Genomic DNA, 27510 nt, shown 5'->3' on the forward strand with positions numbered 1-27510 from the left:
CCTTTATAATGCCTTTATACAACAAATAATTCAATGTCTCATGGTTTATCAAGCTGTACTTCCTTCATGGTTTCCAGTTAAAGAACATCTCCACCCCCGCCAGCAATCATTATTGAAGATGTTTAACTCAAGTCATTTCAGTGATAACACAATCATACTGTAGGCCTCCGTGAATTCTGTATGTATGTCACAGAAACGGGAGTGGCTTGTTCAAAAGGGCGTGCTCCAGTAATGCACCTTTCACTAATCCCGCCCCCCACATCAGCAGTCTGTGGTGTGTGCAGTGTAGCCCACCACAGTTGTCTCTCCGACCCTTCTCTCTGCAGTAAGCATGTTCGCCAGGGTATCTGCGAACCGCTCACGACCCAACGCACGTTACCGGTGAGAAACCCCCCACGGAAGAGTCAAGGATAATCGATTTGGATGTGGCGCGCACTTGAGAGTTTGAATACGGTGGTAAGCCCGAGTGACCGGAGCACCGGCAGTGAAGGAGGAATACAATATTCGGGGTGGCGCTCTCTACTTAACGTGGACAATCATGCATATGCTGTTTTGGGGACTAGGGTTTTTGCTATTTCTCCCTGACTTTTTGAATATAGTGTCATCCACGGGGAGATCGCTATTGAGTTCAAGAAAAGGTAACGTATTTCGACTTGCCACAAAAAGAAATGACCCTGTGATGTGTTATGTTGTAGGCTAACCGGCAGACAGAGAATGAATGACTTTTTTTCCGTATCAGCAAAGCACATGACTTGGAATGCTTTTATAATGGTCTTATGTTTCTTGAATGACTTCATTTCACAAAGGCAAACGTACTTAACGCAAATAGCATTATTATTATTGTTATTATTATTATAAGCCTATTATTAGCCAATTAACATTGCTAATTCTATACACGTTAAACCATGGGTTTCTTCTCCAGCTGAAATTTCCGAGCAGCTTGGCGCATATGAGATTGTAACTCCGGAGCGAGTGAATGAAGCCGGTGACAACTTTCCCACGAGCGTGCACTTCAAAAGGAAAAGGCGTAGTGTGGAGGATAGCCCAGGCAACTCCTCTGACCAATGGGCCTTGCCATCAATCCATTACAAAATATCTGCGTTTGGACAGAACTATCACCTCAACCTGACACCCGAGTCAGGATTTATCGCTCCGCTATACACTGTGACAGTACTTGGAGCACCTATAGTTAACATAACGGATTTCACCCCGGAGGAGGAGACGGAAGAGGATACGGAGTATCAGCACTGCTTCTATAAAGGACATGTGAATGCTCAAACGGAGAACACCGCAGTCATCAGTCTCTGCTCTGGATTGGTGAGTCCAAGCACTTTGAGTAGCCCTCCCTTGATACAGTGTGATACAATGTTTCTCTGCACTATGATAGGCGCACCTGTTATCTGACCCGATATGAAACTGTAATGCAAATAGTTTATACAGCTGTTGTAATACTATGACAACATGAGAACATAAGGGGAACCTTACCCTGGAGTGCTGTAATGGAATGGATTTCGACCTCTGCACAAAACGCGCTTTTCCAGCCGTGTGCGTTTGTGTTCGATTTAAAAGTGGTTTGACTGTTAGTGAGAGAATGCCATTTATGTTAACTCTTATATCCCTGACCACTTCACATGTAAATGAGCTGCTCACATAAATAACTTTGAGCCTAGTAGTCCCATTCAACTTCAGCCATCATACTCTGCACGCAGTGTCATGCACGCTTCTCCGGTAACCAGTGACGTCCTACGTTACGCACATCAGTGCAGAGGGAGCGCCAGTGGTACTGACGTCATCACGATTGAGTCTCAGACAGGGACATAATCCCCATGCATGCATGAGGTTGCGTGGAGTTGAAATTCACTAGGGACTTATAGATTGTAATAATAACAGTTAAATTCCCAATGTGATTATCATTGAGGTCATTGATTATCATTGATTATCATTGAGGTCACCACAAATTGCCTGCACCATATGACTAGTAGGCTTGGAGATCATTTGACATTAAAATAAAACAAGTTCATGTTGGTCTATTGGTGTGGTTCAAGCCAATAAAATGCACTATTAGAAAGTTACATACGTGAATCATTGTATAGGCTATTCATTCATATACATCTAAGGACTTTTACTTGCTCTGGACATATTCACAGGGAAACAGTTGGAAGCAGGTATATGACCACTGATACATTATGAATTATATCCACTCAGGGGAGCCAGGCCCACCCAATCAGATTGAGAAAAAAAACATTATTTTTTTAATGCTCTTTTACTTGTCAGTGTTCCAAACGGGACATTGTTTGTCTTTTGACCTAAACATGCAAACACCATCAGATATACTGTAATTCTGTACTGTAATTCATAGCACGCATTGCACTGGGTTAGTCAGATTTCATTAAGTATAACAGAACAGATTAACTGGAATTACATTCACTCTCACGGGGTGGGTTGCCAGAAGAACTAACTGAAAGCCACAACCCCAATAAGCCACCAATATGACTGCATTGAGGCATATGCCACTGTGCTTCTATGGCTATACGCACCAACACGAGAGCTTGGGACTATAAGGTTCAATCTGCAAAAATATTATTCTGAGGTAATTGTCTTCAACCTTTTACTGCAGTGGGATAAATCAAGGTCACACAGAGTGATTATTGGTATTCTTAAACAAATCTACTTTGAAACAAAGGTATACACCACACACATGGTTCTGGGCTTAACAAAATGAAGACACCTGTGCCCATGTCAGGTATAGAGTTGACATTATTCCATTTTGAGTTTGCTTCCCAATATTACACTTTATATACATCACAGAAGACTGAAATGTAACAAAACTGTTTGACATAGAAACACTGGATTTGTCATTTTTTTCATTTTATTTTATTAATGATGAAATATTAATAACATTCCACCCATTAAGCCGAAGAGGGTGCTTTTGGTCAATGACTGCAGCAGAGGGCTACAGTTCCGAACCCTAATTGGTTTGATTGGTGTCATCTATTTTTATTTTGCATCCGTTTGAATTTAACATGAATTGGGGTATTTAGATTACTATATAGGAAGAAAATTGAACTGAACAAGGCTACGTCAATAACTCAATTTGGACATGAAATGCAGATATAACCTTATAGTCCCAAGCTCTCGACATGCCACTGCCTATTTCATTTGTTCATTTAGCAAAAAAGACAGCTCATCATTCAGTGCCTTTATCACAGTCAACACTAGGCTTGGGCGATATTCCAATTGCCATCTCTTCATACCGACCTGGTGCCATACCGGGATTTTCGGTAATACCGGTACTGCACACAAAGGGAGCTGTTTTCAAACCTCACTGAACCGTTGTAATCTGAAGGTTAGCAATGCTAACAAGTACATGTTGAATCCCATTGAGAACTCTAAATGCTAACGAGTGTATTGCTAACATTTTATACAGTCTCTGACCTAAACTATTTTCAGGAGAGACATCCCAGCTCATAAAGTTATACAAGTAACTAAAAAATGCTACTCAGTTTTCTGCACAAAACAAATATTAGACAGCAAGGTTCTTGATCCTTGAGGGGATTCCCTGCTGTTACCTGCCAATGAATCTTGACTTTGGAAGAAGCTAACCACTTAGCCATATAGCTAACGAGCTACTAAATGATCAAACCAAATGTACAACTGCAGAACATTTAGCACATTTTAGGCAGTACCCCCACACATTGACTCGGTACCGGCACCCCCTGTATATAGCCTCGTTATTGTGTTACTTTTCATTTAAAAAATTGACTTTATTTTATTTCTTGAATATTTTCTTAACTCTATTTCTTGAACTGCATTGTTGGTTAATGACTTGTAAGTAAGCATTTCACAGTAAGGTCTACACCTGTTGTATTCAGCACATGTGACAAATAACATTTGATTTGATTTGGAATAGTTTTAAGATGTCCAGCTGGCAAACATTTAGTTGTCTTCTTCTTCGGTGGGGTTTATTAATGGCAGTTGGCATCCAATATGTTGCAATACCGCACCCAACTGGACTATAGTACAAATCCATTATACCTTGTGATCCAAAATGGAAAAAGGGGAAAATAAACAACCTTTCAACTAACCCTACACTCATTTAAAAACCCACTACCCCATTCTACTACTTTGACCCTATCTGTTCCTGCACCATGCCAACGGCCTGGGAGGACGAGACACCACCACTCAACACACTGTAACTCTTCAGAAGTCAAAATGTTGTACTACTCTGCAGCTGCCACTACAACATATATTTTCAGGGATTGACATTCCATTTCTGCAGTACAGTAAATAACCATTGCTAAGAAGGCAACCTTACTGAAGCAAATGTCACACCTTTCAGTATCCCTCAGCCTTAACCTTAATCCATCTTCCTCTACTTTTTTCACTGCCTCAGCATATGACACTTTCCACACCACTCTGACTCTTGCCACCTCAACCTGCCTTTCTCGCACCAGTAACATGAGCACCCCTACAGTTGACAGACACAACTTTATCCAACATTTAGTTGTGAATTCCATACTTTAACTAGATCACCTGGCGCGTGCTGCACAACAGTGAGTGACTCACAAGGCTTCGGTTTCTTGTCGTTGTGTGCGTGTAAACAAACACCACGTGACTGGGTACTACCGGTAAACTTCAGAATGAAAAATGACGTGACAGGTGTAGTTAAGGACGCAATCTTCTTTATCTCCTAGCATATTGCACAAGACTGCAGGTATTTACTTCAAAATTACCTACAAATATTCAAAGACTTCAAAGAAATTGTTTTAATGTTATTGACGGTACTAAAAACAACATCCCATGTCTATTTCCAAATACCCCGGCATACGGTATATATCGTATACCGCCCAGGCCTAGTCAACACGCCTCTATTTTAGCTTTAATTCGCTTAAATAAATGCTAAATGTGTAGAATAGCATGAGATGAGCTATTAAATCAATTTAGCACACAAAAAAATGATAGTTCTAAATAGTACCATAGTGGAACCCTTTTTGATGCTATATAGAAGATTCAATAAAGAAACATGCTCATAAGGTTCTAAATGCAAGCACTATGGTGCCATTAAAAAAGGTTCTATATAGCACCAAAAAAATGTTCCGCTATGGTTACAACACTGTTTGGGGCTATATAGAACCATTTTTTCCTGGTTCTTTATATAACCTTTATGGAGAATGGTTCTATAAAGAACCTTTCTGAATCTGAAGGTTCTTTGGAAATCCTTTTGAAGAACCATACTGGGTTTTTTATACTGGTCAGTCATATTATGCTGTTAAAATTCCATAGGTGTTTTTATTGTGCTAATGGACAAGTCGAATAAAGTGAGCCACCTCTGCTAGAGCTGGTGGTATCTGAGAAGATAATTGAGAACCATTCATTGATTTAGTCAACTGTTCTCAATTGGCACAAGGCCATACAGGAAGGAGTCTTTGACAAGACACTGTCACTGGCCATAGTCAATTATAACTTATATTGACATAACACAACACATTAGCAAAACTGGAATGACACTCTCACTCACGGTAGCACAAAATGTGTCTCCCCCCCCCAAAAAAAGAAACGACCTCCCTGCACTTTGCCATGGGGCAAAGAGAGACCTGTGCAGTTCTATAGCTAGTCACATGCTATTCTACACATTTTGCCATGAGGCTGAGAATTTTCATTTAAATTCCACTTTGCATTTTAATATTAGAAGAGTAATCCTCCATAATACTACGAGTGGCTACCACAACTAAATCAATAGTTGTCATTGTTGGTGTTGTCATTATATCTTGTGTGCATTTGAGCACAATTGTGTATGTTCCCAATAGTCATTACATTTTGCATACAGCAGACCTACAGCATATTTGTGAGATTCCATTTTCACTACTTTGAGGTGGTTTCAATTTTTTCATCATACACAAACAATGAAATATATTTTCATGGTATATTGGGCTTACTGTGGGCCACCCTATTGGTCTGTAGCATTGCGCAGTGCAGCATTGTCCAATTCAATCTAGATTAGAAATAAGTGCTGTTTCCACATTGCCTAGCTTGGCACTTCACATGTCTGGTGTATCTTTGACCTCCACGTTAACTAGTAGCACTGCCTGTGCTTTATGAAATGTAACACGGCTTCCATCGAGTCTGCAAACGGTGCCAAGAAACCAACAATAAGACTCACATTGTTTTCTGATAGGCATCATAGGCCTCATTCTTCTCATTTCTCCTCTCTTTTCAGGGACCATTTTACTAATATGCATGCAAATACATGTATTTCACCACATAACCATGACATGAATAGCTGTGAATCAAAGCCAGTGGGGGCTCTGACAAGGACCATTTCCACTCCTCTGTGGAGTGTGTCCATGCAGTACGCTCCAATGTTACTGCACTTATTTCAAACCATTCTAATTCCTCATTTTTTCTCCCCCTCAGCTTGGCACTTTCAGGTCACCGGAAGGGGAATATTTTGTGGAGCCCCTTCACAGTTACAATGGAGAACTCTATGAAGAAGAACACACCAAACCTCATATTGTGTACAGAAAGAAAGCCTCTGAGAATGAGGCAGCCGTGGAGGACACTGCTTGTGACACATCAGGTACATTGCAATTATAAGAGTAGAGGTGCAATGGACATGTTTTGGTCTGAGATGAATGTTTTTGGTGTGTTACAGAGTTTGTCAGGAGGATTTTGGACATACGCACGCACGCACGCACGCACGCACGCACGCACGCACGCACGCACGCACGCACACACACACACACACACACACACACACACACACACACACAGAGAGAGATAAAGAGATAAAGAGAGAGAGCTACAGCTACAGCTAGCTGAGTCAGTTCCATTGAGTCAACTGCCAGACTTTCATCTGGTGTCTTCCTCTTGGTGCTCCTGCACTCTGATGGCTCTGAGAGGAGAGGAGATGAGAGAGAATGGGACTCCCTGTGCGAGCTGCTACGTGTGGAAACAAATGTGTGTGTGCGTGTGTGCGCGCGTGTGTGTGTGTGTGTGTTTGTGTGTGTGTGTGTGTGTTGCGTGTGTGTGTGTGTGTCTCAGTCTCCCTGATAACCCCCGCTCGTTACCCAGCCTTTAACGAGTTCCAACAGATATAAGCAAGGACGGATAATCGTTGTCTGTCATATACAGTATTATATCCTAAAACTTCAGTATATGATTTGCAATAGGAACTTAGTCATTTTATAGTAATTTTACTATTACAGGCATAACCACACTACTGTGATGTCATATTTAGACTTTGATGTAAAGCAGTAGCAAAATTTGGCTCATAAAAACACAGTAAGAACTATTTCAAAGTTGTACATTTTTGTTGTAAGGCAGATACAGCATAACAGATTATGAGTGGTTCTTCAGTGACTGACATATCTGATAGACAGCGTAACTGTATGGATTCACTCATATGATCCCACCATCAGTCAGTCAAACAAATTGTGGCACAGCAACCTCACATGAACAACTGATTGCAGAGAGTTGTATCCAGATGGAATGCCCACTACAATGCATTATGGGCAAAAGGTCAGAGGTTATTCATGTTTCCAAGAGAAAAGGGCAGGATATGGATGCATCTCACCTCTAATTTCCCAAGCAAGTTCTACTGTAACTAGATGCTTTTTCAGCTCAGGCACAGGAAAATAATTTTGGAAGTTCTTCCTAGTATCGCCAAATCTCAGTTTATTGCCACAAGTTCCTGTTGACTCTGGCACTTCCTGTGGTCCTTTGGTAAGAAAACACGATGGGCCCAGTACCATGAAGACACGGTGTATATTGTATTGTATGAAAGTGATGCCAACTTCAAACATTTAACTATTCATTACTATGAAAATAAAGCTGAATGATATTGATTTGAGTAAAACGCAAGACATGTCACTGCACATAGCTGTTTTTCACATCTGAGAAGGGTCTTTGTGGTAGTGTGTGTGTGTGTGTGTGTGTGTGTGTGTGTGTGTGTGTGTTGTGTGTACAGCAAAGGATTTGAAATTGAAATGGCAGGGACGTGTGTGATTGTGGTGATTAGGAGCTGAGGAAGAGTGTTTGGGTTCCTGAGAGAGGAAAGTGGTGTTTGATATCTCCTCGGTCCTGAGAACCCTCTGAGTGTGTGTTTGCTTGTGTGTGTTACATTTCAGATTGTATGACCTGTACATTGAATATTAAGTCTTAGAAATACATTTGAGTATGTTTTTTAACCAGTGGGGATGAATATAAGACCGTGTGTTGGCTTTTACAAAGGCCCTTTGTAGCTCTGGATTTTCAATAAAGGAATATGTTTACTTCTGATAAGAATCATGGTGAACAGAAACAGTTCAACCTTTGTGCTGGAGACAGAGGCATTTTTCTATGACTGGTGTTGCATTGCAATTGGTGTAGATTTAGTCTTTCTTCTAAGAAAACAAGAGTGAAGAGGTACTGGTGCTACTCCATTGAGTTTGGTTGTCATCTCAAGATTAAAATCTGACTCAGAAGTCACCCTCCAACCCCTGAAAAACAAAAGGTCAGTGTAGTCTGGTATCCAGTCTATGACACCAGTCTATGACACCAGTCTATGATGTTGGGGCTTTGCGCCATCTTTGGTGTGTGGCAGAGTGCCAGGCTTACCTAAAGTGAACCCCACCCACCCCCTCATCTCTCCTCCTCTTCACTCCTTCTCTCTCCAGGCCCTTGGACCTCAACTCGTTCATTTTGACTCATTCCTTCAGCAATAATATTTAAAGAAGAGCAGCAGCATATTTACTTTGGAAGCATTCACAAGCATTCTCTAGTAGTGAAAACAGGGCTTTCAAGGAAGCGAGTGAGAGTTGATTGTATGATAAATTCAATAGCCTGTGATCCCAGCTTGCAGTATAAGCTTGTGGTTCATATTGTGTGTATTATATTCATTGGACCATCTCTTTTCCAGGACATAAACACAGACACAAGAGGAACAGCGACAAGGTGAAGAGACGTCCGCTGTCCAGCAGTAGCAGCAGCATGCTGGATGACCTGGACGACCTGGACGACCTGTCTGCAGGCCTGACTGCCGATCCCTTCTCCAGAACAGAGAGAGAGAGCGGCAGACGGCCGGCTAATGACAGCAGCGGCGACTCAGGACCTCACAGGAGATCAAAGCGCTTCCTCTCCTATCCCCGCTTTGTAGAAGTCATGGTGGTGGCAGACAGCAAGATGGTGGAACATCACGGGAGCAACCTTCAGCACTACATACTCACATTAATGTCTATCGTAAGTTCTGCTCCGTTAACCGACCGCAAGCGAGCCAGCCGGCTTCTTTGATTGTAGGGGAGGGGGGCTATCTTATTTTCTGTCCCGGGACATTGACAGGCAGGCAGAGGGCTCAGAGGGAAAGGGCAGCCCGGGGAAGGAGTAAACAAAATGTTCAATCGGTCAGGAGAGGGGCAGCATGAGGTGGATCTGTCTGAGAGCTTTGATGAATGTGTAAAAATCATCTCAGTTATGTTGCATAGATGGCATCCTCCTGTCCACTTCAAATAAATGCTTCTTCAGGTGTTTGTGGCTCAGCACCTATGGGGTAGCTAAACTAGCCTTTATTGTGATCCTGGCCTTCTGCATTCTCTACAAGATCTGACTGCAGCCATAATCAACCTCTCAAATAGGACTATGAGTCCAGATTTTTCTTCCCTTAAAACTGCATGTTGATTTAGAATATCTGAACCACTGATTGAGTAGACTCCTAAGGGGTTTATGTATTCCGGAGACTGAAATGTATTGATAAAAAAACAGTGTCTATAATCTTTCCCTTCAGGTGTCTTCCATCTACAAGGATCCCAGCATCGGAAATCTGATTAACGTTGTGATTGTGAAGTTAGTCATAATCAACAATGAGCTGGTGAGATCACAGCTCTAAAGCACTGCAGTCATTCCGTTCCAGCAGCACATTACAGTACTGTAAACATCTCCCTTTTACTCTCTGCTGTAGGATGGCCCAACCATTTCCTTCAATGCACAGACCACTTTAAAGAACTTCTGTATCTGGCAACAGAGGCAAAATCACCAAGATGAGAATCATCACTCCCACCACGACACAGCCATTCTCATCACCAGGTACACTGTCACTCCCACCACGACACAGCCATTCTCATCACCAGGTACACTGTCACTCCCACCACGACACAACCATTCTCAGCACCATCTCTTGGTGTAATGGCTAAAGTGTTGTGTTGACAGTCGCTGGGCCTCGTTTCGAGCCCTGGTTGGGGGCAACCCCCTGAATTCTCTGCAATGTGTTGGCTTTTGTTTATACAAACGAGTACACTAGTTGACATAGGGAATCTCTGGTGTCACAGTTCTGGGGCATGAAACCAGTGACATGACTTCCGTCTGTGTGTTCTTCACAGGCAAGACATCTGCCGAGCGCGGGACAAGTGTGACACATTAGGTAAGAGGAGCTCTAAGGACACATGCAATAGACTGTGCAACATAACGTTTGATTGAGGACAGTTTCATAACCATATTGATGTACTTGATGCCAGATAATGATTCTGCTTTTGATAGTGCTGATGACAATATAATGATGATGATGATAATGGTGATACTCTTGGTTTGCAGGGCTTGCAGAGCTTGGCACTGTGTGTGATCCATACAGAAGCTGCAGTATTAGTGAGGACAATGGGCTCAGCACTGCGTTCACTATCGCCCATGAACTGGGCCATGTGTGAGTACGGCATGCTGTTTATTCTTTGATTGATTTCATGTCATTACAATGTTAAAGCTGTATTAGTGTGTCATGCTTATGTGGCCCTGGTTTTCCTCTTAAAATGTCTCCAAGCTTCAAGATCTAAGTCTGCATGTGCAACGTCCCAAGTCAGCATGCACCTGCCAGCCTTCATCCAGCTTGGCAATACAACCCCAGGCCACTACATTGGAGACTGTTACAGACTTGAACAACCCTTGTGTCTTAGTCAAATAATATTTTTTTGCCACACACACAAAAGGTGGGATTGTTGAATTCCATTCTTATTAGCACCAAGCGGCTTCAGGTCTGCTTAGCGACAAAGCTTGTTGGAATACAGTACCTACCTGTCATACTGTACTGTAGAGAGCTACCATACGGTACAGTACAGTACCATAGGAGAGAGGTACCATACTATATAATACCTATCCCCTGTGACCCTACTCTACCAGACCCTGGCCCCTGCACAGACCTGCTACTAATGTCAACCCCAACCAGCCCAGTCATTTAACCCTGTGTGTTACCAGTCTGCTGCTTAGAGGATGATGCTTTATTTACCACAGTCAAACAAATCTCCCAAAACCGGTCCTTTCGTGCTTAGTTGAACAATCAGTCTAACATGTAGGTTTATTGACGATGGGTTAGACCTGTGTGTTGTGGTGAATATATGTTCTCACTTGTGGTTTGGCCTCCTGACAGATTCAACATGCCCCATGATGACAGCAACAAGTGCAAAGAGGAGGGGGTTAAAATACAGCAGCATGTGATGGCGCCCACACTCAACTACTACACTAACCCCTGGATGTGGTCCAAGTGTAGCAGGAAATACATCACAGAGTTCCTTGAGTATGTAACGGCCATTGTTTTCTATTTTAGACGTGCATGTCACTATGGAGAAGTGTTATTGTCGTTAACGTTAGCAGCACCACACTGCAGTATGGCTTCAATGACCAGTCAGCTATTCAATCAAAACTGGTATCTGGATATTTCTGGGTTAACGGGAAACAACATGACTTCTGTGTTGTTCGTGTATATTTGGAATGTTTATTACTTCCGTATATCGTTTTTGATTGAATAGAGTTCCAGCTCTTGTTTTCATATCAATCGCCTTGTAGTAGGTGCAGCAGGGGTTCTGTTATTTACAGGATACTACCTCGCCATCTGTACTGAGTGTGTTTTCTGTCTGTTTGTGTCTTTGTTTTTTCCCCCTTTTTTCTTGAAGTCATTTTATTTTTATTTCTTAATAGCACAGGGTATGGAGAGTGCTTACTTGATGAGCCCATTTCTAGGCCATACAGTCTGTCGCAGCAGCTGCCTGGACGGATATACAATGTCAATAAACAATGTGAATTGATATTTGGGCCGGGAACACAGGTGTGCCCATATATGGTAAGAGAATGGACCACACAGATTTCAAATGACAGTTCACTGTCTCGTCCTACATTATTATAGTCTATGGTTCTAGACATTCTATACCAGAGTCAACTTATTCTGTCAGTTGGCTATCTCTCAGCTAGGCCTTCTGTACAGTATGTGTTAAAGCAGTTGTTGTTTACACGCTACTCCTGTGATTGAATGTGCCCTGCAAACCGCTGGGCTTGATGTTTGTCAGGGCTTAGCTGCAGGCTTTGTTTAAAGGGCACACGCCTTGTAAGACATGGAAGAGTATATAGCACTGTGTGTGTGTTTGTGGATGGGGCTCAGGCAAGGGAATGGTAACTGTGTGTGTTTGTGGATGAGGCTCAGGCAAGGGAATGGTAACTGTGTGTGTTTGTGGATGAGGCTCAGGCAAGGGAATGGTAACTGTGTGTGTTTGTGGATGGGTCTTAGGCAAGGGAATGGTAACTGTGTGTGTTTGTGGATGGGGCTTAGGCAAGGGAATGGTAACTGTGTGTGTTTGTGGATGGGGCTTAGGCAAGGGAATGGTAACTGTGTGTGTTTGTGGATGGGGCTTAGGCAAGGGAATGGTAACTGTGTGTGTGTGTGTGTTTTTTATAGGTCCAGTGCCGCAGACTGTGGTGCACCAGCCCAGAGGGGGCCCAGAGGGGCTGCAGGACCCAACACATGCCTTGGGCTGACGGGACCGAGTGCTCTCCAGGAAAGGCAAGTATCAGAGAGACGTACCGCAAGATGAAAGGATCTGATAGGGAGAGGGAAGGAAATGGACAGATGGGGATAAATAGAAAGGGTGAGATGAAGAAAAGATAGAGTGAGACGAGCACCAGATACTTATGTAGTGTGTACACAGAGAGAGAGAGAGAGAGGCTAAAATAGTTTCATACACATCTGTGCATGAACACACAAACACATTCACATACAACCAAGCCAGCTTTATCACTATGCTGGAGCATACTGGAACATTTAATGTTATGAACTGTCAAAATACGCCCCATAAATAACCACAAAGGAAACTTAGATATGAATTTCTTTGTTCCTGCTGCTATTTAAATGACTCACAACTATAAAATGTATTTTTTCAAAAACCCAAATGACAAAAGAAAACAACAAGATCACAGAAATCTGCCCAGAAATCAATTCACCAATGAAGACGAGATATAAACTCGTAGTTGAACATGAGGGACGTACGTGGCAGTTGCTCCAAATTCCTCCATTTGTTTAAACATGGATTTGTTTGCTTCAGAGACTGTATTATTATTAGGCAATAATAGGCTTATGGTGAAGCTGTGAATGGAGGCTTGTGGAGATTTCCCTCTCCATTACTGCTTTAGTGTAGCTTCTAATTAGGCCCTGTACCAAACCCTTCACTTCCTGCCTGTCTGTCTGACATAAAAGGGCTGCGGGGCGGCCGGGCCGGGTTGCTGAGGTCCCATAGCACACATGTTCAGAGCCTGCTCTGGTTACACATTGTATTCCTGCACACAAACCAACCTCATGCCAAGCCTATGGCTATGCCATGCTCAGCACCGAGGTTGCCGCTGTTTAGAATGCAGTCGTTGTCACCAAGGGAAATGGATTGTCCGCTATACACTGAAACATATCTTCCCCTTTGTGTTCACTTCCTCTCAGACAGGCACATTTGTAATGGGTGTCTTTTTTTGGGTTCCGTCTTTTTCCAGTCGTCTTGTCATTTTTCCCAGATTAACGTCAAAGGAGGTTGTGAAGTGCTTTCAGGATAATGTGTTGCCAGTGTGCAGACTAAGGTTTCCTACTATCATGCTCTTCCTCTCTCTCTCTTCCTCTCTCTCTCTTCCTCTCTCTCTCTCTCTCTCTCTCTCTCTCTCTCTCTCCCCCTCTCTCTCTCTCTCCCTCTCTCTCCCCCTCTCTCTCTCTCTCTCTCTCTCTCTCTCTCTCTCTCTCTCTCTCTCTCTCTGCCCCTCTCTCTCTCTCTCTCCCCTCTCTCTCTCTCTCTCCCCCTCTCTCTCTCTCTTTCTCACTCTGTCTCTTTCTTTCTCTCCACAGCACTGTAAACATGGCCAGTGCATTCCCAAGGAGCACGACGCCACCCCCGTGGACGGGGCGTGGGGAAGCTGGTCTCCGTTTGGCTCTTGCTCGCGGACGTGTGGCGGGGGCATCAAGATTGCCGTGCGCGAGTGCAACCAACCTGTGTAAGCACAGTCTTTGTAGTCATGCACATCTACTGGACTGTATCTCTCTATGAGCTGCAGTGGTCAATGTACCATAACATCAAGCCTCCTTAAATGAATTCTTTCCAGAGCAATTCTAAAGTACAGTCACAGCAGATTTGACGCTGTATCTATCTACCACCTTCCTCCAGGCCCAAGAACGGGGGGAAGTACTGTGTGGGGCGCAGGATGAAGTTCCGCTCGTGTAACTCAGAGCCCTGCTCCAAGCAGAAGAAAGACTTCAGAGAGGAGCAGTGTGCTGCCTTTGATGGCCGGCACTTCAACATCAATGGTCTACCTCCTAACGTGCGCTGGGTACCCAAGTACAGCGGAAGTAAGAACATCTCTCTCTTTACGCCTTCTTGGTTTTGCATCTTACTAACACAGAGAAAAATTAACTGGACTCTTAGGCCTTTAGAATGGGTGCCTTTGTAAGCTAACTAAAATTTCCTGTAGATGTGCACAAAGCATTCGGAGTGCTCGGTGAATCGATGCGATATAGCATGAGGAGTTATGTGAACTTGTTGGAACATCCAAATGGTTGAATTTTCATTAGCCCCTTTGAGTTTGAGTTTATTTTATTTTTACAGGGACAGTGCACATTAATCAACGTTTCAGTAAAAGTGCCGGTTTTAGCCAGCCGGCAATTTTTCAACCGCAGTCCCTGGGCAGGTTATTAAAAACAATTACAATTTAGACAATCATTGAGCAGTGAGCACACGCAGAGCAACATAGGATAATCAAGACTTAGCATACAGACAGAGAAACATAGGACAAGCAAGAAGTAGCATACAGACAGAGCAACAGCAGCAAGACAAAATTCATTAAAGCAACAAAGTGTTTCCACACCTCACAAGCTACAGACAACATGGAAAGCGGCAATACACAGCTAGGGATTATGATCACAAATCTGATTGACCTTTAGCCATGTATTCATACATTTTGTGAAAGTGTGATAGGTGGTGCAGTTATGTGTGTCTGAAGGCAGTGTATTCCAGACATGGGAAGCTCTCACAGAGAAAGCGGATTTACTAAAGGTGCTTTTCCTTAAGGGAACTATACAGTCACCTCTCATGGCAGACCTTGTAGATCTTTCTGCCATATGTTTGGGATTTCTGTTTAAAAAAAATACTGAGTGGAGGGGGAGCCAGGCCATTTAGGATCTTGAATACAAGACATGCGTCGGTCTATTGCACAAGATTTTCCCAACTAAGAAGCTCACACTTTCTGAGGATGTAACAGTGATGATGGCTTCTGGGCTTCCTATCAAGCAGTTTGAGAGCCTGTTTGTAGACAGACTGAATAGGTTTTAATGTTGTACAGCAAGCTTGGGCCCAACTAGTCAAGCAGTATGTTAAGTTGGGGAGTATCATGTAGTCAAACAATTTTGTATAAATCGGAAATTAGCCAGATAATTTGGTTATCTGAATGACCTTTTTCACATGCTTTTTAAAAGAGAGGTTGGAATGATGCCAGGGTACTTAAAATCAGATACCACCTGGAGCTTCTCCCCTGACACATAGACATCTGGTTCAGTAGCATCTGTTGCCCTCTTTGTGAAGAACATGCAGACAGTTTTTTTCACATTGAGATGCAAACACGAGTCACTGAGCCACTTTGTAACCTGGACCATTACAGTAGTGAGTTCTTTTGCAGCTTGTTGTTTGCTCTTTGCAGGCACATATATCACTGTATCATCTGCATACATTTGAACTTCAGACCCAGTACAGATAGAAGGCAGATCATTAATGTACAGGCTGAACAGGAGGGGCCCCCGTATTGACCCCTGGGGCACGCCCACATCATAGCTAAGAGTGGGCGACAGCTCATTGCTCACTCTGACTCACTGAGTTCTGCCTTCAAGGTATGATTTCATCCATTTCAAGGCACCCGGGGAAAAGTTGAACTTGGACAATTTTGTGATGAGAATCTCATGGTTAACAGTATCAAAAGCTTTCCTTAGGTCCAGAAACACAGCCCCAACAATGGCCCCTTTGTCCATCTTGGACTTCACATTTTCCAGAAGAAAGCAGTTGGCCGTTTCTGTGGAGTGTTTCGCTCTGAAGCCAAACTGCATGGAGTGTAATGTGAAGGGGCTGTTGTTGAGGTGGGCAATCAGTTGTTCTGCTACACACTTTTCAACAACCTTTGACATCACAGGTAGTATACTAATGGGCCTGTAATTACTCACGTCAACAGGGTCACCCGATTTAAAGATGGCCGTTATGATACCCGACTTCCATACCCTTGGAAACACCCAGAGACTAATAGATGTGTTGGTGACCTTAGTAATGGGGCCAATGAGTGACTTTTTGTAGTTTTTAAGAAAGGTAGAATCTGGCCCAAACACATCTTTTGCTTTAGAGTTCTTTAGTGAGCTAATCACCTTGTTCACCTTTGACTCAGAAACCTCCCATATGATGAAGACAGGTTGAGCATCATTCACTCGCACTGATCCCAAGATACCAGTGGAGGGGTTCTGTGTCAGTACCCTGACAGAGTCAATAAAGTAGGAATTGAAGGCTATTGCTATTTCGACTGCATCCTGTGTTAGATTGTTATTCACCATGATTTCTAGTTTTTTTGCAGTGTTACTATGGTCTTTCCCTGTTAACTTTTTTAGATTCTCCCAAATAAATTTAGAATTTCCCTTTGCTTCACCAATTATGTTAATAAAAAGGTTTGCCTTGGCCTGTCTGAATTCTTTCATCACCTTATTTCTCAACATGGTAAACCTACGTCTGTCATGCTCCAATTTGGATCTTAGGGCTGTTTTTAGAGCATAATCTCATTGTTGCATCAATTTCCAGATTTCTCCATTTAGCCAAGGAAGAGTGCTCTTTTGGCCAGGTTTGGATTTGATTTTCTTTAGGGAACCATTTATTGTCATCTTTAATGAGGTCAGTGGACTGTTTTCACCATTCCCCCTTTCCTCTTCTGCCCTGTAGTTCAGATGAAGGATCGCTGTAAGCTGTTCTGCAGGGTGGCTGGCAGCACGGCCTACTACCAGCTCAGGGACCGGGTCATCGACGGCACGCCATGTGGCCCCGACACCAACGACATCTGTGTGCAGGGCCTGTGCAGGGTGAGACTGACACACAGCCTTCAACCACCTCAGCCTGACAGTTAGCCTAATATGCCATTCGTAACAGTCATAAGAGCTGTTATAACATCTGTCATGATGGCATTATTTTAAAATGAGGAGAATATTATTCACGGAGGAGGTGTGGTTCTTCATTTTACTGTACTCTTGAGCTAAAGTCCATCGTCCCTATTACAGGCAACAGACTAAAACCAATTATACCAGAATAGAGTTTCACCGTGGTGCTATTTACAATAGAGAATTTCTGTCAGCTGTGTTACAGTTATATGAATTTAACACACTTAACCGGGTTCGATTCTGTGTATTAGGAAACAATTTATTAGGTTTTATCCCTGCAGCCTGGTAGAAGGTTGCAAGGCACAGTATAGGATTTCATAAGAAATTCCACTACTTTAAAGACATTTCATTCCGCCCCCCTTTTTTCTCCTCCACTTCCTTCTCCGCATTTTCCTTCCCTCCTTTCTCCTCCTCATCCCTGTGCAGCAAGCGGGATGTGACCATGTGTTGAATTCCAAGGCGAGGAGAGATAAGTGTGGTGTGTGTGGCGGTGACAACTCCTCGTGCAAGACCGTGGCAGACACCTTCAACATGGTGCGCTACGGTGAGCCAAACTGTGTGTTATCCCAATGACTGAAAAGTGTCATTGAAACCTTTTTACTATTATATACTGACCGCTGACCTTGTCATGGTCACTCAGAGACGTTGAGTTCTCCTCTGCTGGTTGTGCTGCAGGATACAACGAAGTGGTGAGAATACCCAGTGGTGCTACAAATATTGATGTTCGTCAACACAGCTACTCAGGGAAACCAGAGGACGATAACTACCTCGGTAAGACTCAAACTCACGATCAAAACACTTTTAGGGGTCTTGTTGGCTGTTGAATTTGAAACATTAGCTGGAGGATTTGATTTGTCACTGTCTATCATGTCACAGTTCAGTATGTCTAACATTCAGAGGTGTCAACAGCTTTAGTATTCTCTTCTTGAGCAGATATGTTTTGTCTGGTTGTTGGTGCTACTGTAGTGTCCTGCCTGTCCTCAGCGGAGAGATTTGGAGGGCCTGTTGAACTTGGCATGTTGGAGAGTTTGTGGCACACATGCTAAAACATTAATTACCCAGAACTCACATAGCCCTCTGGGTGTAATTTCATTCTCTCTGTGCTGCTCGTAAAAGTGTAAAAGCTACTATGCTTGTGTTTCTTGGTGTTTCTTTGTTCGCGTGTGCATGTGCGTGCGCGTGTGACTCTCTGCGGGTGCGCTGGGGCCTAAGGGGGAACAGGGAGGGAACATTGGGTAGGGGGGCTTGTGGGAAGTGGGCTGGTCTCTGTGGCCACATTACTGTGATGTGTGAAATGGTGAGGAAAGTAACTCAGGAAATTAGCTCCATAATCGCATTAGTGTGAATGTGTGCAGCAGACTGTCTGATGAACAGAACAGGAGGACTGAGATTCCTCCAGTAGAAATGCAGGATTATTTTACCCCAGTTAGGTTTATCTGCTCTCTGTTGCAGGCCTTGCTGTAAATGAAAACATCAACTGTCATGCTGCTCTGTTTTTATCACTGTGCTAAGTGAACGTTTGTTCACAGTTGACTGACTCTCTTTTCAAAGCCAACTCTAAAGTCTGCCCATGCAAACACTATGTTCGATTTCCTCGAGAGAAGGAAAAAGGAGTTTAGCGAACTTGATAAAGACTTGTGGTTTTGCGCCCTGTCCCGTACTGTACTTTCAGAATCTTATGCCATCTCATTTACTCATGTCAGTGTCACCTCCTCTGTCTTTTTCTCCAGCTGTTTCAAACAGTCGTGGGGACTTCCTGCTCAATGGCGAGTTTGTAGTCAGCATGTTTAAAAGGGAAATCAAAGTGGGCAATGCCGTCATCGAGTACAGCGGATCCGACCACGTCATCGAGAGAATCAACTGCACTGACCGCATCGAGGAGGAGATCATTGTCCAGGTAACAACTCCTTACCTGACTGTTGAGAAGGTTATGATGCAAATGGAACAGTGGAACTGTACTGATTGTTCTGTTCCTCTGCCCTCCGATCCCTCCTCAGGTGCTTTCTGTAGGTAACTTGTACAACCCAGACGTCAGGTACTCCTATAACATCCCCATCGAGGATAAACCCCAGCAGTTTGTCTGGGATGCCTACGGGCCCTGGCAGGACTGCAGCAGGCCCTGCCAAGGTGAGGGATGGGAAGGGAATGTAAGGGGTGTGGTTAGGGGTTTAAAGATGAGAGGTGTCGGAAAGGTTGAGGTGGTGGAGAGGTGTGGGCGTGTGGGAAAGGAGGTGTGAAGGGAGGTGAAAGGTTGAGGGAGAGAGAAGGTGAGGCTTTATGTGGTTGTATCTGACCACTATTAAATCCAATATTGGCTCCAAGGCTCTTGCAACCATGTACTAAGAAATTCTCATGAAATAGTGGAGAATAGTGGACCATACAGTGTTGTCAGGGCGGTGGGAAGCATCAGGAATCAGATGGAATTCAGGAGCAAAATGCTGGTATTAATTAACAGATGTAGAAGGTGAGCTGGATATACAGTATTAATATTGACAGGATGTTGATGGACACTGACTTACAGACTTATAGAGTCAATATACTGAAGCTACATTTGCCTTCTAAGACAGAATAATAATAATAATAAATGCCATTTAGCAGACACTTTTATCCAAAGCGACTTGGGTGGTCCCAGGAATCAAGCCCACTACCCTGGCATTACAAGCGCCATGCTTTACCAAATGAGCTACAAAGGACCACGTTCAAACAAGACAGAGCACCTTTAACTTTGACAAAGCGTCAGTAATTCCTCACACAGCTGAGTTTAGCTGAGTCTGGGACAACATGTCAGTCCAGCCTATGCACTCTTGAAAATTCTTCTTCTCCTGTAGTGTTTTAGGGCAGACTACACCTGCAACGTTGTATTGCCGCCCACTACTGGATGCGGGAAATAAAAAAGGCGGGAAATCCCCCCAAAAAAAAAACTCAGTCCTTCAAAATCCACTCAGAGCACTATTCAGATCTGGTGACCTGAGAGGATGGAACCTCTGCTCCATTCAGTATGCCATGCAGCTCCTCACCTGTTTCATCCTTCATTCCCAAAAAGCGTTCAGCTGCAGATAAGCTGATATGGATCTTTCTTGAGTTCTTCGCCACTCCTGCAGTGCAGTTTATCACCATAGCAATAAATGACAAAATATCGACTTTCTGCTCGACAAGGGTATCTGGATCCTGCATCTTGCGAATGGAACCCACAGCACTGAACGTTGGCGTCTCCATGGCAACCGAACCACTAGAACATCATTGAACTTTTCTCGCAGCCTCTGCTTAGGAGACACGCTGGACAGCTTTTAACCTAGCAATCTCTGCCTCCTTCACCCTTACAGGACATTTCCATTGAACGCGTCAATCGCCGAGCACCAACTGTTCCAGGAATTTTCATTGCGATCTTCTTAGCCCTAACTTCTACATAGAATCCAGAAATCACGCCCTTGATTGGTGCCCTGCTCCGAAAATCGAAGGCAGTCAACTCTTTCTCCTTGAATCTGCTAAGGCGCAACGCGCACTCCTTTTGTTCTGCCGACATACAAAAATCTACGAAATTCCACTTCTGTTCACCCAAACGGATTCCACAGTACACCATCTTCAATATCTTGGCAACATAAACCGGATCTCCCAGGTACATCTTCTTATCCTCAAACTGCCCTCCTACTACAAACGGTGAAGTAGTTGTGCTAGGAGCAGTAGGCTCACTAGACAGCGTTTTAACTGTGATTATAGCGCTCTTGATCCGTCCTTTATCGACTGTAGTCCATCCAGTATTGTCATCACCTTCATTCTTAATCTCATTTTTGCTGGCGCCGCCAGATTCAAACTCGGTGTCCACTTCCGCCATTCTCTCTAGCTCTCGCAATCAGAGATCTTGGCCTCTCTTGAAAATGGCCATCTGAACAGGTTTAAAGCCCAACCCCTAACACTGGGATAATCCCAAAAGCATCGAAACAAGTATTTAATCAATTAACATTAGCCTAATAATTCCCTTCACAATTAGTACTTCTCAATAGTTATCATATCAATGACCATTCCATAATACATTTCATCATATGAGGACAAAATATCCCATTCATGTTCAATGAATATACTGTAGATATTCAGAAAACCTCCCTCAACATAGAACATTGAAATGGGCAACTATGATGGATAACAATGATGTATAACTATGATGGAAAGCTATGATGGATAACTATGATGGATAACAATGATGTATAACTATGATGGATAACTATGATGGATAACAATGATGTATAACTATGATGGATAACTATGATGGATAACAATGCGCATGTGACCGGTCGGCGTGCTCTCCAAATCAGTCCACAAAACCATCTGCCGTGGAGAGTACAGATTGGCGATACAAATGGATATTTTCTTCTAATTAAACAATGATACATTTCTACTCGCATGTGACTTTTTCTCTAACAACAGTGGGACATGTTTCGCGTTAGGAATATGTTTGAAAACATTAGCAATATGAACTACCATTAGCAAACCATTAACAATAGAATGAAATGTCCAAAATAACTTTTGAATATAATCTTTGAAGATGTAGGGCTCTATTTTAACAACCTAACGCAATGGTAAATCTTAGCACTGGTGGTAGCGCTATAGGTCTGGGCATGTGTCAGAAATATTTGTGCTATTTTTACAGTGGGAATTATGGGCGCAATAGCTGGCGGTGGCGTGAAAGCGCTGGGTTTTTGATGAATAAATAAATTGTAGGTAGGCGGAGGGCTTGATCATTCACTGGCCAATCAACGTGTTCCATGGCTTAATACTGCAAGCCGTTATCTCAAGTTGTGTAGGTTATTGACCGTCTTTGTGTAGCCATCAACTTCAATTCGGCTGGGGAGCACAGCAATATTCTCCTCCGAGTCTGTTTATTAAACAGCATAGGCTACAGTAATGAATAATAGCAACAGCAAAATACAGCTTTGGCAGTCAACATTGTTGTACTTGCTTAACCTATAGGCCTATACAGGTCGCTCCACCCATTGGGTGCCTTTTGAGTAGTGTAACTTGGTGATTTATTAACCTAATTTAAACATTCTGTCATAAAGAGCACATGTTCAACTTAATAAAAAAAACTTGTTTTCCCATCTCAAAAGGTTAAATAAGCAAAATTACGATAGTAAGTGCCAAGTAAAGTAACAGGGTTGATCATAAGGGTTGACGATTTCATCTTAAATCAGCCATAAATACCCCTGTTACGGGGAGAATGGAAGCTTGTTGTGTGCAACAGAGAAGGTCAATTAAATTCAAGCTTGACAAAAAACATTGAAATTGTTAAAACATTTCTAGTCTGTCTATCTATGGGTCACAGGGTTGACATATTATGCTTGACCCGCTCAATTTTCCACCACAAACATCCGAAAATGTCAAAAAAGATTAGAACCAGCTCACCTGCTTTTACACTAGGGTTTGACTACAATGTTTATTTTCGTTTTTTAAATTTTATTAATAGGAATAGTATTACCATATTAAAATGAGAGTTCAGATCGCATAACAGGGTTGACCTTAAAATGAGAGGGAAAAATGTTATAAATGTTTTTATGAATCACTAATCACATTAAATATGAATAACAATCGCCACAAAGCAACATAATAACTAGGGCTTTACAATGATGGTGAAAACTTTGAGAAATGCTGTGGTTAAGTCACAGAGGGTGGTCAGAGGTACATGTCAAAATGCTGTGGTTAAGTCACAGAGGGTGGTCAGAGGGACATGTCAAAATGCTGTGGTTAAGTCACAGAGGGCGGTCAGAGGGACATGTCAAAATGCTGTGGTTAAGTCACAGAGGGTGGTCAGAGGGAGATGTCAAAATGCTGTGGTTAAGTCACAGAGGGTGGTCAGAGGGCCATGTCAAAATGCTGTGGTTAAGTCACAGAGGGTGGTCAGAGGGACATGTCAAAATGCTGTGGTTAAGTCACAGAGGGTGGTCAGAGGGACATGTCAAAATGCTGTGGTTAAGTTGGTCAAGGGACATCAAAATGCAGAGGGTGGTCAGAGGGCCATGTCAAAATGCTGTGGTTAAGTCACAGAGGGTGGTCAGAGGGACATGTCAAAATGCTGTGGTTAAGTCACAGAGGGTGGTCAGAGGGACATGTCAAAATGCTGTGGTTAAGTCACAGAGGGTGGTCAGAGGGCCATGTCAAAATGCTGTGGTTAAGTCACAGAGGGTGGTCAGAGGGACATGTCAAAATGCTGTGGTTAAGTCACAGAGGGTGGTCAGAGGGACATGTCAAAATGCTGTGGTTAAGTCACAGAGGGTGGTCAGAGGGCCATGTCAAAATGCTGTGGTTAAGTCACAGAGGGTGGTCAGAGGGACATGTCAAAATGCTGTGGTTAAGTCACAGAGGGTGGTCAGAATGTCAAAATGCTGTGGTTAAGTCACAGAGGGTGGTCAGAGGGACATGTCAAAATGCTGTGGTTAAGTCACAGAGGGTGGTCAGAGGGCCATGTCAAAATGCTGTGGCTAAGTCACAGAGGGTGGTCAGAGGGACATGTCAAAATGCTGTGGTTAAGTCACAGAGGGTGGTCAGAGGGACATGTCAAAATGCTGAATTGTGGCACTTTAGCAAGTCTTTATTCATATTAAAAAAACAGATGTATTTAATTTTCCATCTGGTGTATATTATAAGGGCACTTTATTTAATATAACAGGCTTTTAAAATACTATATTGGTGCACAATTACTACTGAAAATTTCACTCATTTCGTGGAACGACCCATACATGCGTGTCTTTACGCATGACACTTCTTCTGAAATAAAGAACACTAGGCTCCCCTTAAAATGCATTGTAGACTATGTGTCAGGCACATTTGCAATAAGCAAAATATAGGCTTATCCATCATTGGTGTGGAATTATAGGACTAAATCATTTGAATAAGAAAAGAGGAGTGCATTGTTGGTAACTGGACAAGAGGCACTCTGGAAATGGGGATGGATATCAGCGAAATAGTGTATGCAGGTAGGCCTATGTGAATTGTGAATAATGCAAAAGCAAAACGGCAAAAGCCTCACCAGTAGACCATTTAGAAACCTTTTATGGATGGGCTACTTGGCTTATGCATGGCCAGGATAAGAGAGATACCCAACTCATTGTTGTTGAACCAGCTTTCATTATAGTAGTCTAGGCTTGGTTTTAAATCTAATGAAATGAAAATCAAGAAATTGTTACAGGAAAATATCTTCAACGTTTCTAAAAACGAGGGTCACTGGCATCATCTCTCGCTCCAAGAGCTGGCTAAAAGAATGTAGCCTACAATACATAGATTCAAAGGGGATGTCCGCTTACTGTTTTGCTGTTCCCAAATGTACCTTTTAATAAAGCTTGGTGATAAAGATTGAACCAAACCCTTAATTGATAGTCTTGGCTTCTTGGTGAATGGATAGGGCAGGAGAAAAAACAACAGTTCCATGGCAATGCTTGGTTTTAAATTCAATTCAACGAAATGGAGAAAAAAAACATTATATTACAACATATTTATTTAAAAATATATAATTTTCAATATATATATATATATATATATTTTTTTAAATGAGAAAAAAAACAGTATATATACAAGTATACAAGCAGACAATGATAACATATGCCAGGGTGTACAACAAATTCTAGATTATACAAATATATATTTTTTTAACAGCTTTCTTATTAGAAGAATGTACAAGTGCTCTTAATGTATTGCTAAAATTCCTTACAGAAAACACAGAAGAGAGTTTTTTTATTAGTGAATTTACATTTATGAATATTACATTTTTCCATTAGCACAATTAGATTTATGAGGTAAAACAGTTTTTCTTTATCCTTATTACAGTTAAGGAAACCGAGCAGCACATTCTCCCATAAAAAAAACTAAAGTCATCAAGAATATTAACAGTATAAAACTATGAGTATCTTGCCATCATTTCTTTACACGTAGACAATGCCAAAATAATTGTAAAACTGTGTCTGGATGCTCAACACAAAAAGTACTGTTAATGTTAATGTGTTTTCTGAGCTTCTTCAGGTAGTGATTCTGGTTACACCTCTAAATAACATGAAAGTTCCAGATGGAATAGCATCAAAGACTATGGCGAACTCTCTAGGTGTAACAAGGATATTGTAACGAGATTTTTTTTAAATCCTCATAATTGAGTAACAATCCTTCTGCATTAAAAAGTTGACTCACCAGCAGCATATGATTATTGAACCAGTTGTTAAAAAATTAAGACTTGTTTCTATACAAAATATCCTTATTGTTCCAAATGAAATGCCTATGCGGGGAAAAGCACATATCTCTTGTTCCATGAGCATACGGGCACTGTCCGTCACGGCTGGATAGGCTGCGCATCCGCTGTCAAAATCAATGTCATTATCATCCACATTACCGTTAAGACCTGCTTTTGGTGAGTCTTAAATCACTGAATGAAAATTTCACTTGTGCGAGTTTTAAAGACACGCCTCAAATATTCCCACCATCCCACCTCAAGGCAAGTAAGCTGATGTCAGACAGGTAAATTGCTGAACCTGGCTGACAATAGAGCCTGCAGTGTATTTCTTCACTAATACATATCTATTTATCTATGGGGATTTACTGCCAGTTTTACTGATTTACACCGCATAATGCTTGGTTATAACAATTAAGAACAGAAGGTATAGGAGGAAGAGTGATGTTTCTTAGAAAGAGTTTTTTAAATAAAAACGATTTTGCTATGATTTAAACCACACGATTCCTGGAGGCACACACTCCTGCTGGTGTTCCGTCTTGCCTTTTGACAAGTGTCTGATTTAGACTCCAAAGAATTCAAGCTTGCGTGGACTTTCTAGCCAATCGATTTATTGATTCAATGCCAGCTACTGGGAGAAACTAAAAGCAGCAGGACCATGACCAAGGAACTAAACCCTCTCTCCCACCCCATCAGGAGAGCGTAAGAGGAAGATCCTGTGTAGTAGAGAGTCGGACCGTGTGGTGGTCTCAGACCAGAGGTGCCATGGGGCCGCCAGACCAGCCATGGTCACAGAACCCTGCAACGCAGAGTGTGAAATCAGGTACTGCCTAAACCACTCTCAATCGCTTTATCTGTCTATATTGCAGATTTTTTTTATCACTCTCAGTCTTTATATCTGTGATATGTATGCTGTTTGATACAAAGTTCAGTTTTATCCTGTCAGCATCTTTCACCTATGACCTTTCCTGTCTGTGTAGGTGGCATGTGGCGAGGAAGAGCGAGTGCACAGTCCCATGTGGGGTGGGATATCGTACGCTGGAGATCTACTGCGCCAAACTCAGCCGTGCCGATGGAAAGACCCAGAAGGTGGACGAGCGTTACTGCAGCAGTCAACGCAAACCTGACGACAAGGAGAGTTGCCATGGAGACTGTAACCCAGGAGGATGGGAGTACTCATCTTGGTCAGAGGTGAGAACGCCTGTTATAGTTTGAAGGGATTTATAAAAAGAGAAGGAGAAGGTTTAATAGGTGTGTGCATGTGTTGCAGTGCTCCAAAAGCTGTGGAGGAGGGTCCCGGCGTCGTGCGGCTGTGTGTGGAAAGTCTTCTGAGGCGGGAAGTGATGAGAGCAAGTGCAGCCAGAGAGACAAGCTGACCACCGTCCAGAACTGCAATGAGTTCCTATGTCCTGCGTGGAAGACCGGAGACTGGTCTGAGGTCAGTTCTATGGAGAATGTTTGCTTAGCATTTGAAGCAAATTGAGGAATTTTGAACCCAGATGGCCTTTTTACACTACGACCAGTTCGCAGCCAAATCAGGGTTCTGATTCTACACCTGACAGCAGACATAGTGTAAAAATATCATTTGTAGGACAGAATTATGGGAATAATCTCGAATTTGTTTGACTAAGGAATTCTACTCCTATAATATAAAGAGGAAGTATTAAACATGTAAAAAATGACTGGGCGCCAGGGAAGTTGGTCAAAGGAATGTCTTGTCATGTACGGTACACGACTGTACCAGTGGTTGTGGGGTATTAACTAGCTTTATTGTGTAGTTTACAAGTTCTGTCCAGCAGTTCAAAAGGCTTTGAGTGCGCCTACACAAACAAACACTGTACACACATAGCTAGCCTACTATGTCAATCTATGGGCCCCT

General features: G+C 42.7%; 1 protein-coding gene across 1 annotated transcript in view; it reads left to right on the forward strand.

The window, feature by feature from the left end:
• Positions 1 to 313: 313 nt before the first annotated feature.
• The window catches only part of adamts9 (ADAM metallopeptidase with thrombospondin type 1 motif, 9), a 46621-nt gene continuing 19424 nt past the window's right edge, over positions 314 to 27510 (forward strand). Inside the window, exons 1-21 of the mRNA XM_065000268.1 lie at positions 314 to 638; positions 923 to 1317; positions 6415 to 6577; positions 8897 to 9216; positions 9758 to 9841; positions 9932 to 10056; positions 10350 to 10390; positions 10561 to 10666; positions 11384 to 11530; positions 11932 to 12073; positions 12683 to 12787; positions 14105 to 14250; positions 14421 to 14602; positions 17217 to 17353; positions 17855 to 17972; positions 18104 to 18199; positions 19159 to 19325; positions 19426 to 19555; positions 26328 to 26454; positions 26612 to 26822; positions 26902 to 27069. Coding sequence (XP_064856340.1) covers positions 539 to 638; positions 923 to 1317; positions 6415 to 6577; positions 8897 to 9216; positions 9758 to 9841; positions 9932 to 10056; positions 10350 to 10390; positions 10561 to 10666; positions 11384 to 11530; positions 11932 to 12073; positions 12683 to 12787; positions 14105 to 14250; positions 14421 to 14602; positions 17217 to 17353; positions 17855 to 17972; positions 18104 to 18199; positions 19159 to 19325; positions 19426 to 19555; positions 26328 to 26454; positions 26612 to 26822; positions 26902 to 27069 — 3210 coding nt within the window. The 5' untranslated portion in view covers positions 314 to 538. The remainder of the gene's footprint in view (positions 639 to 922; positions 1318 to 6414; positions 6578 to 8896; positions 9217 to 9757; positions 9842 to 9931; positions 10057 to 10349; positions 10391 to 10560; positions 10667 to 11383; positions 11531 to 11931; positions 12074 to 12682; positions 12788 to 14104; positions 14251 to 14420; positions 14603 to 17216; positions 17354 to 17854; positions 17973 to 18103; positions 18200 to 19158; positions 19326 to 19425; positions 19556 to 26327; positions 26455 to 26611; positions 26823 to 26901; positions 27070 to 27510) is intronic.

The sequence above is a fragment of the Oncorhynchus nerka genome, linkage group LG2 (genome assembly GCF_034236695.1).
Source record: "Oncorhynchus nerka isolate Pitt River linkage group LG2, Oner_Uvic_2.0, whole genome shotgun sequence".
Taxonomy (NCBI): domain Eukaryota; kingdom Metazoa; phylum Chordata; class Actinopteri; order Salmoniformes; family Salmonidae; genus Oncorhynchus; species Oncorhynchus nerka.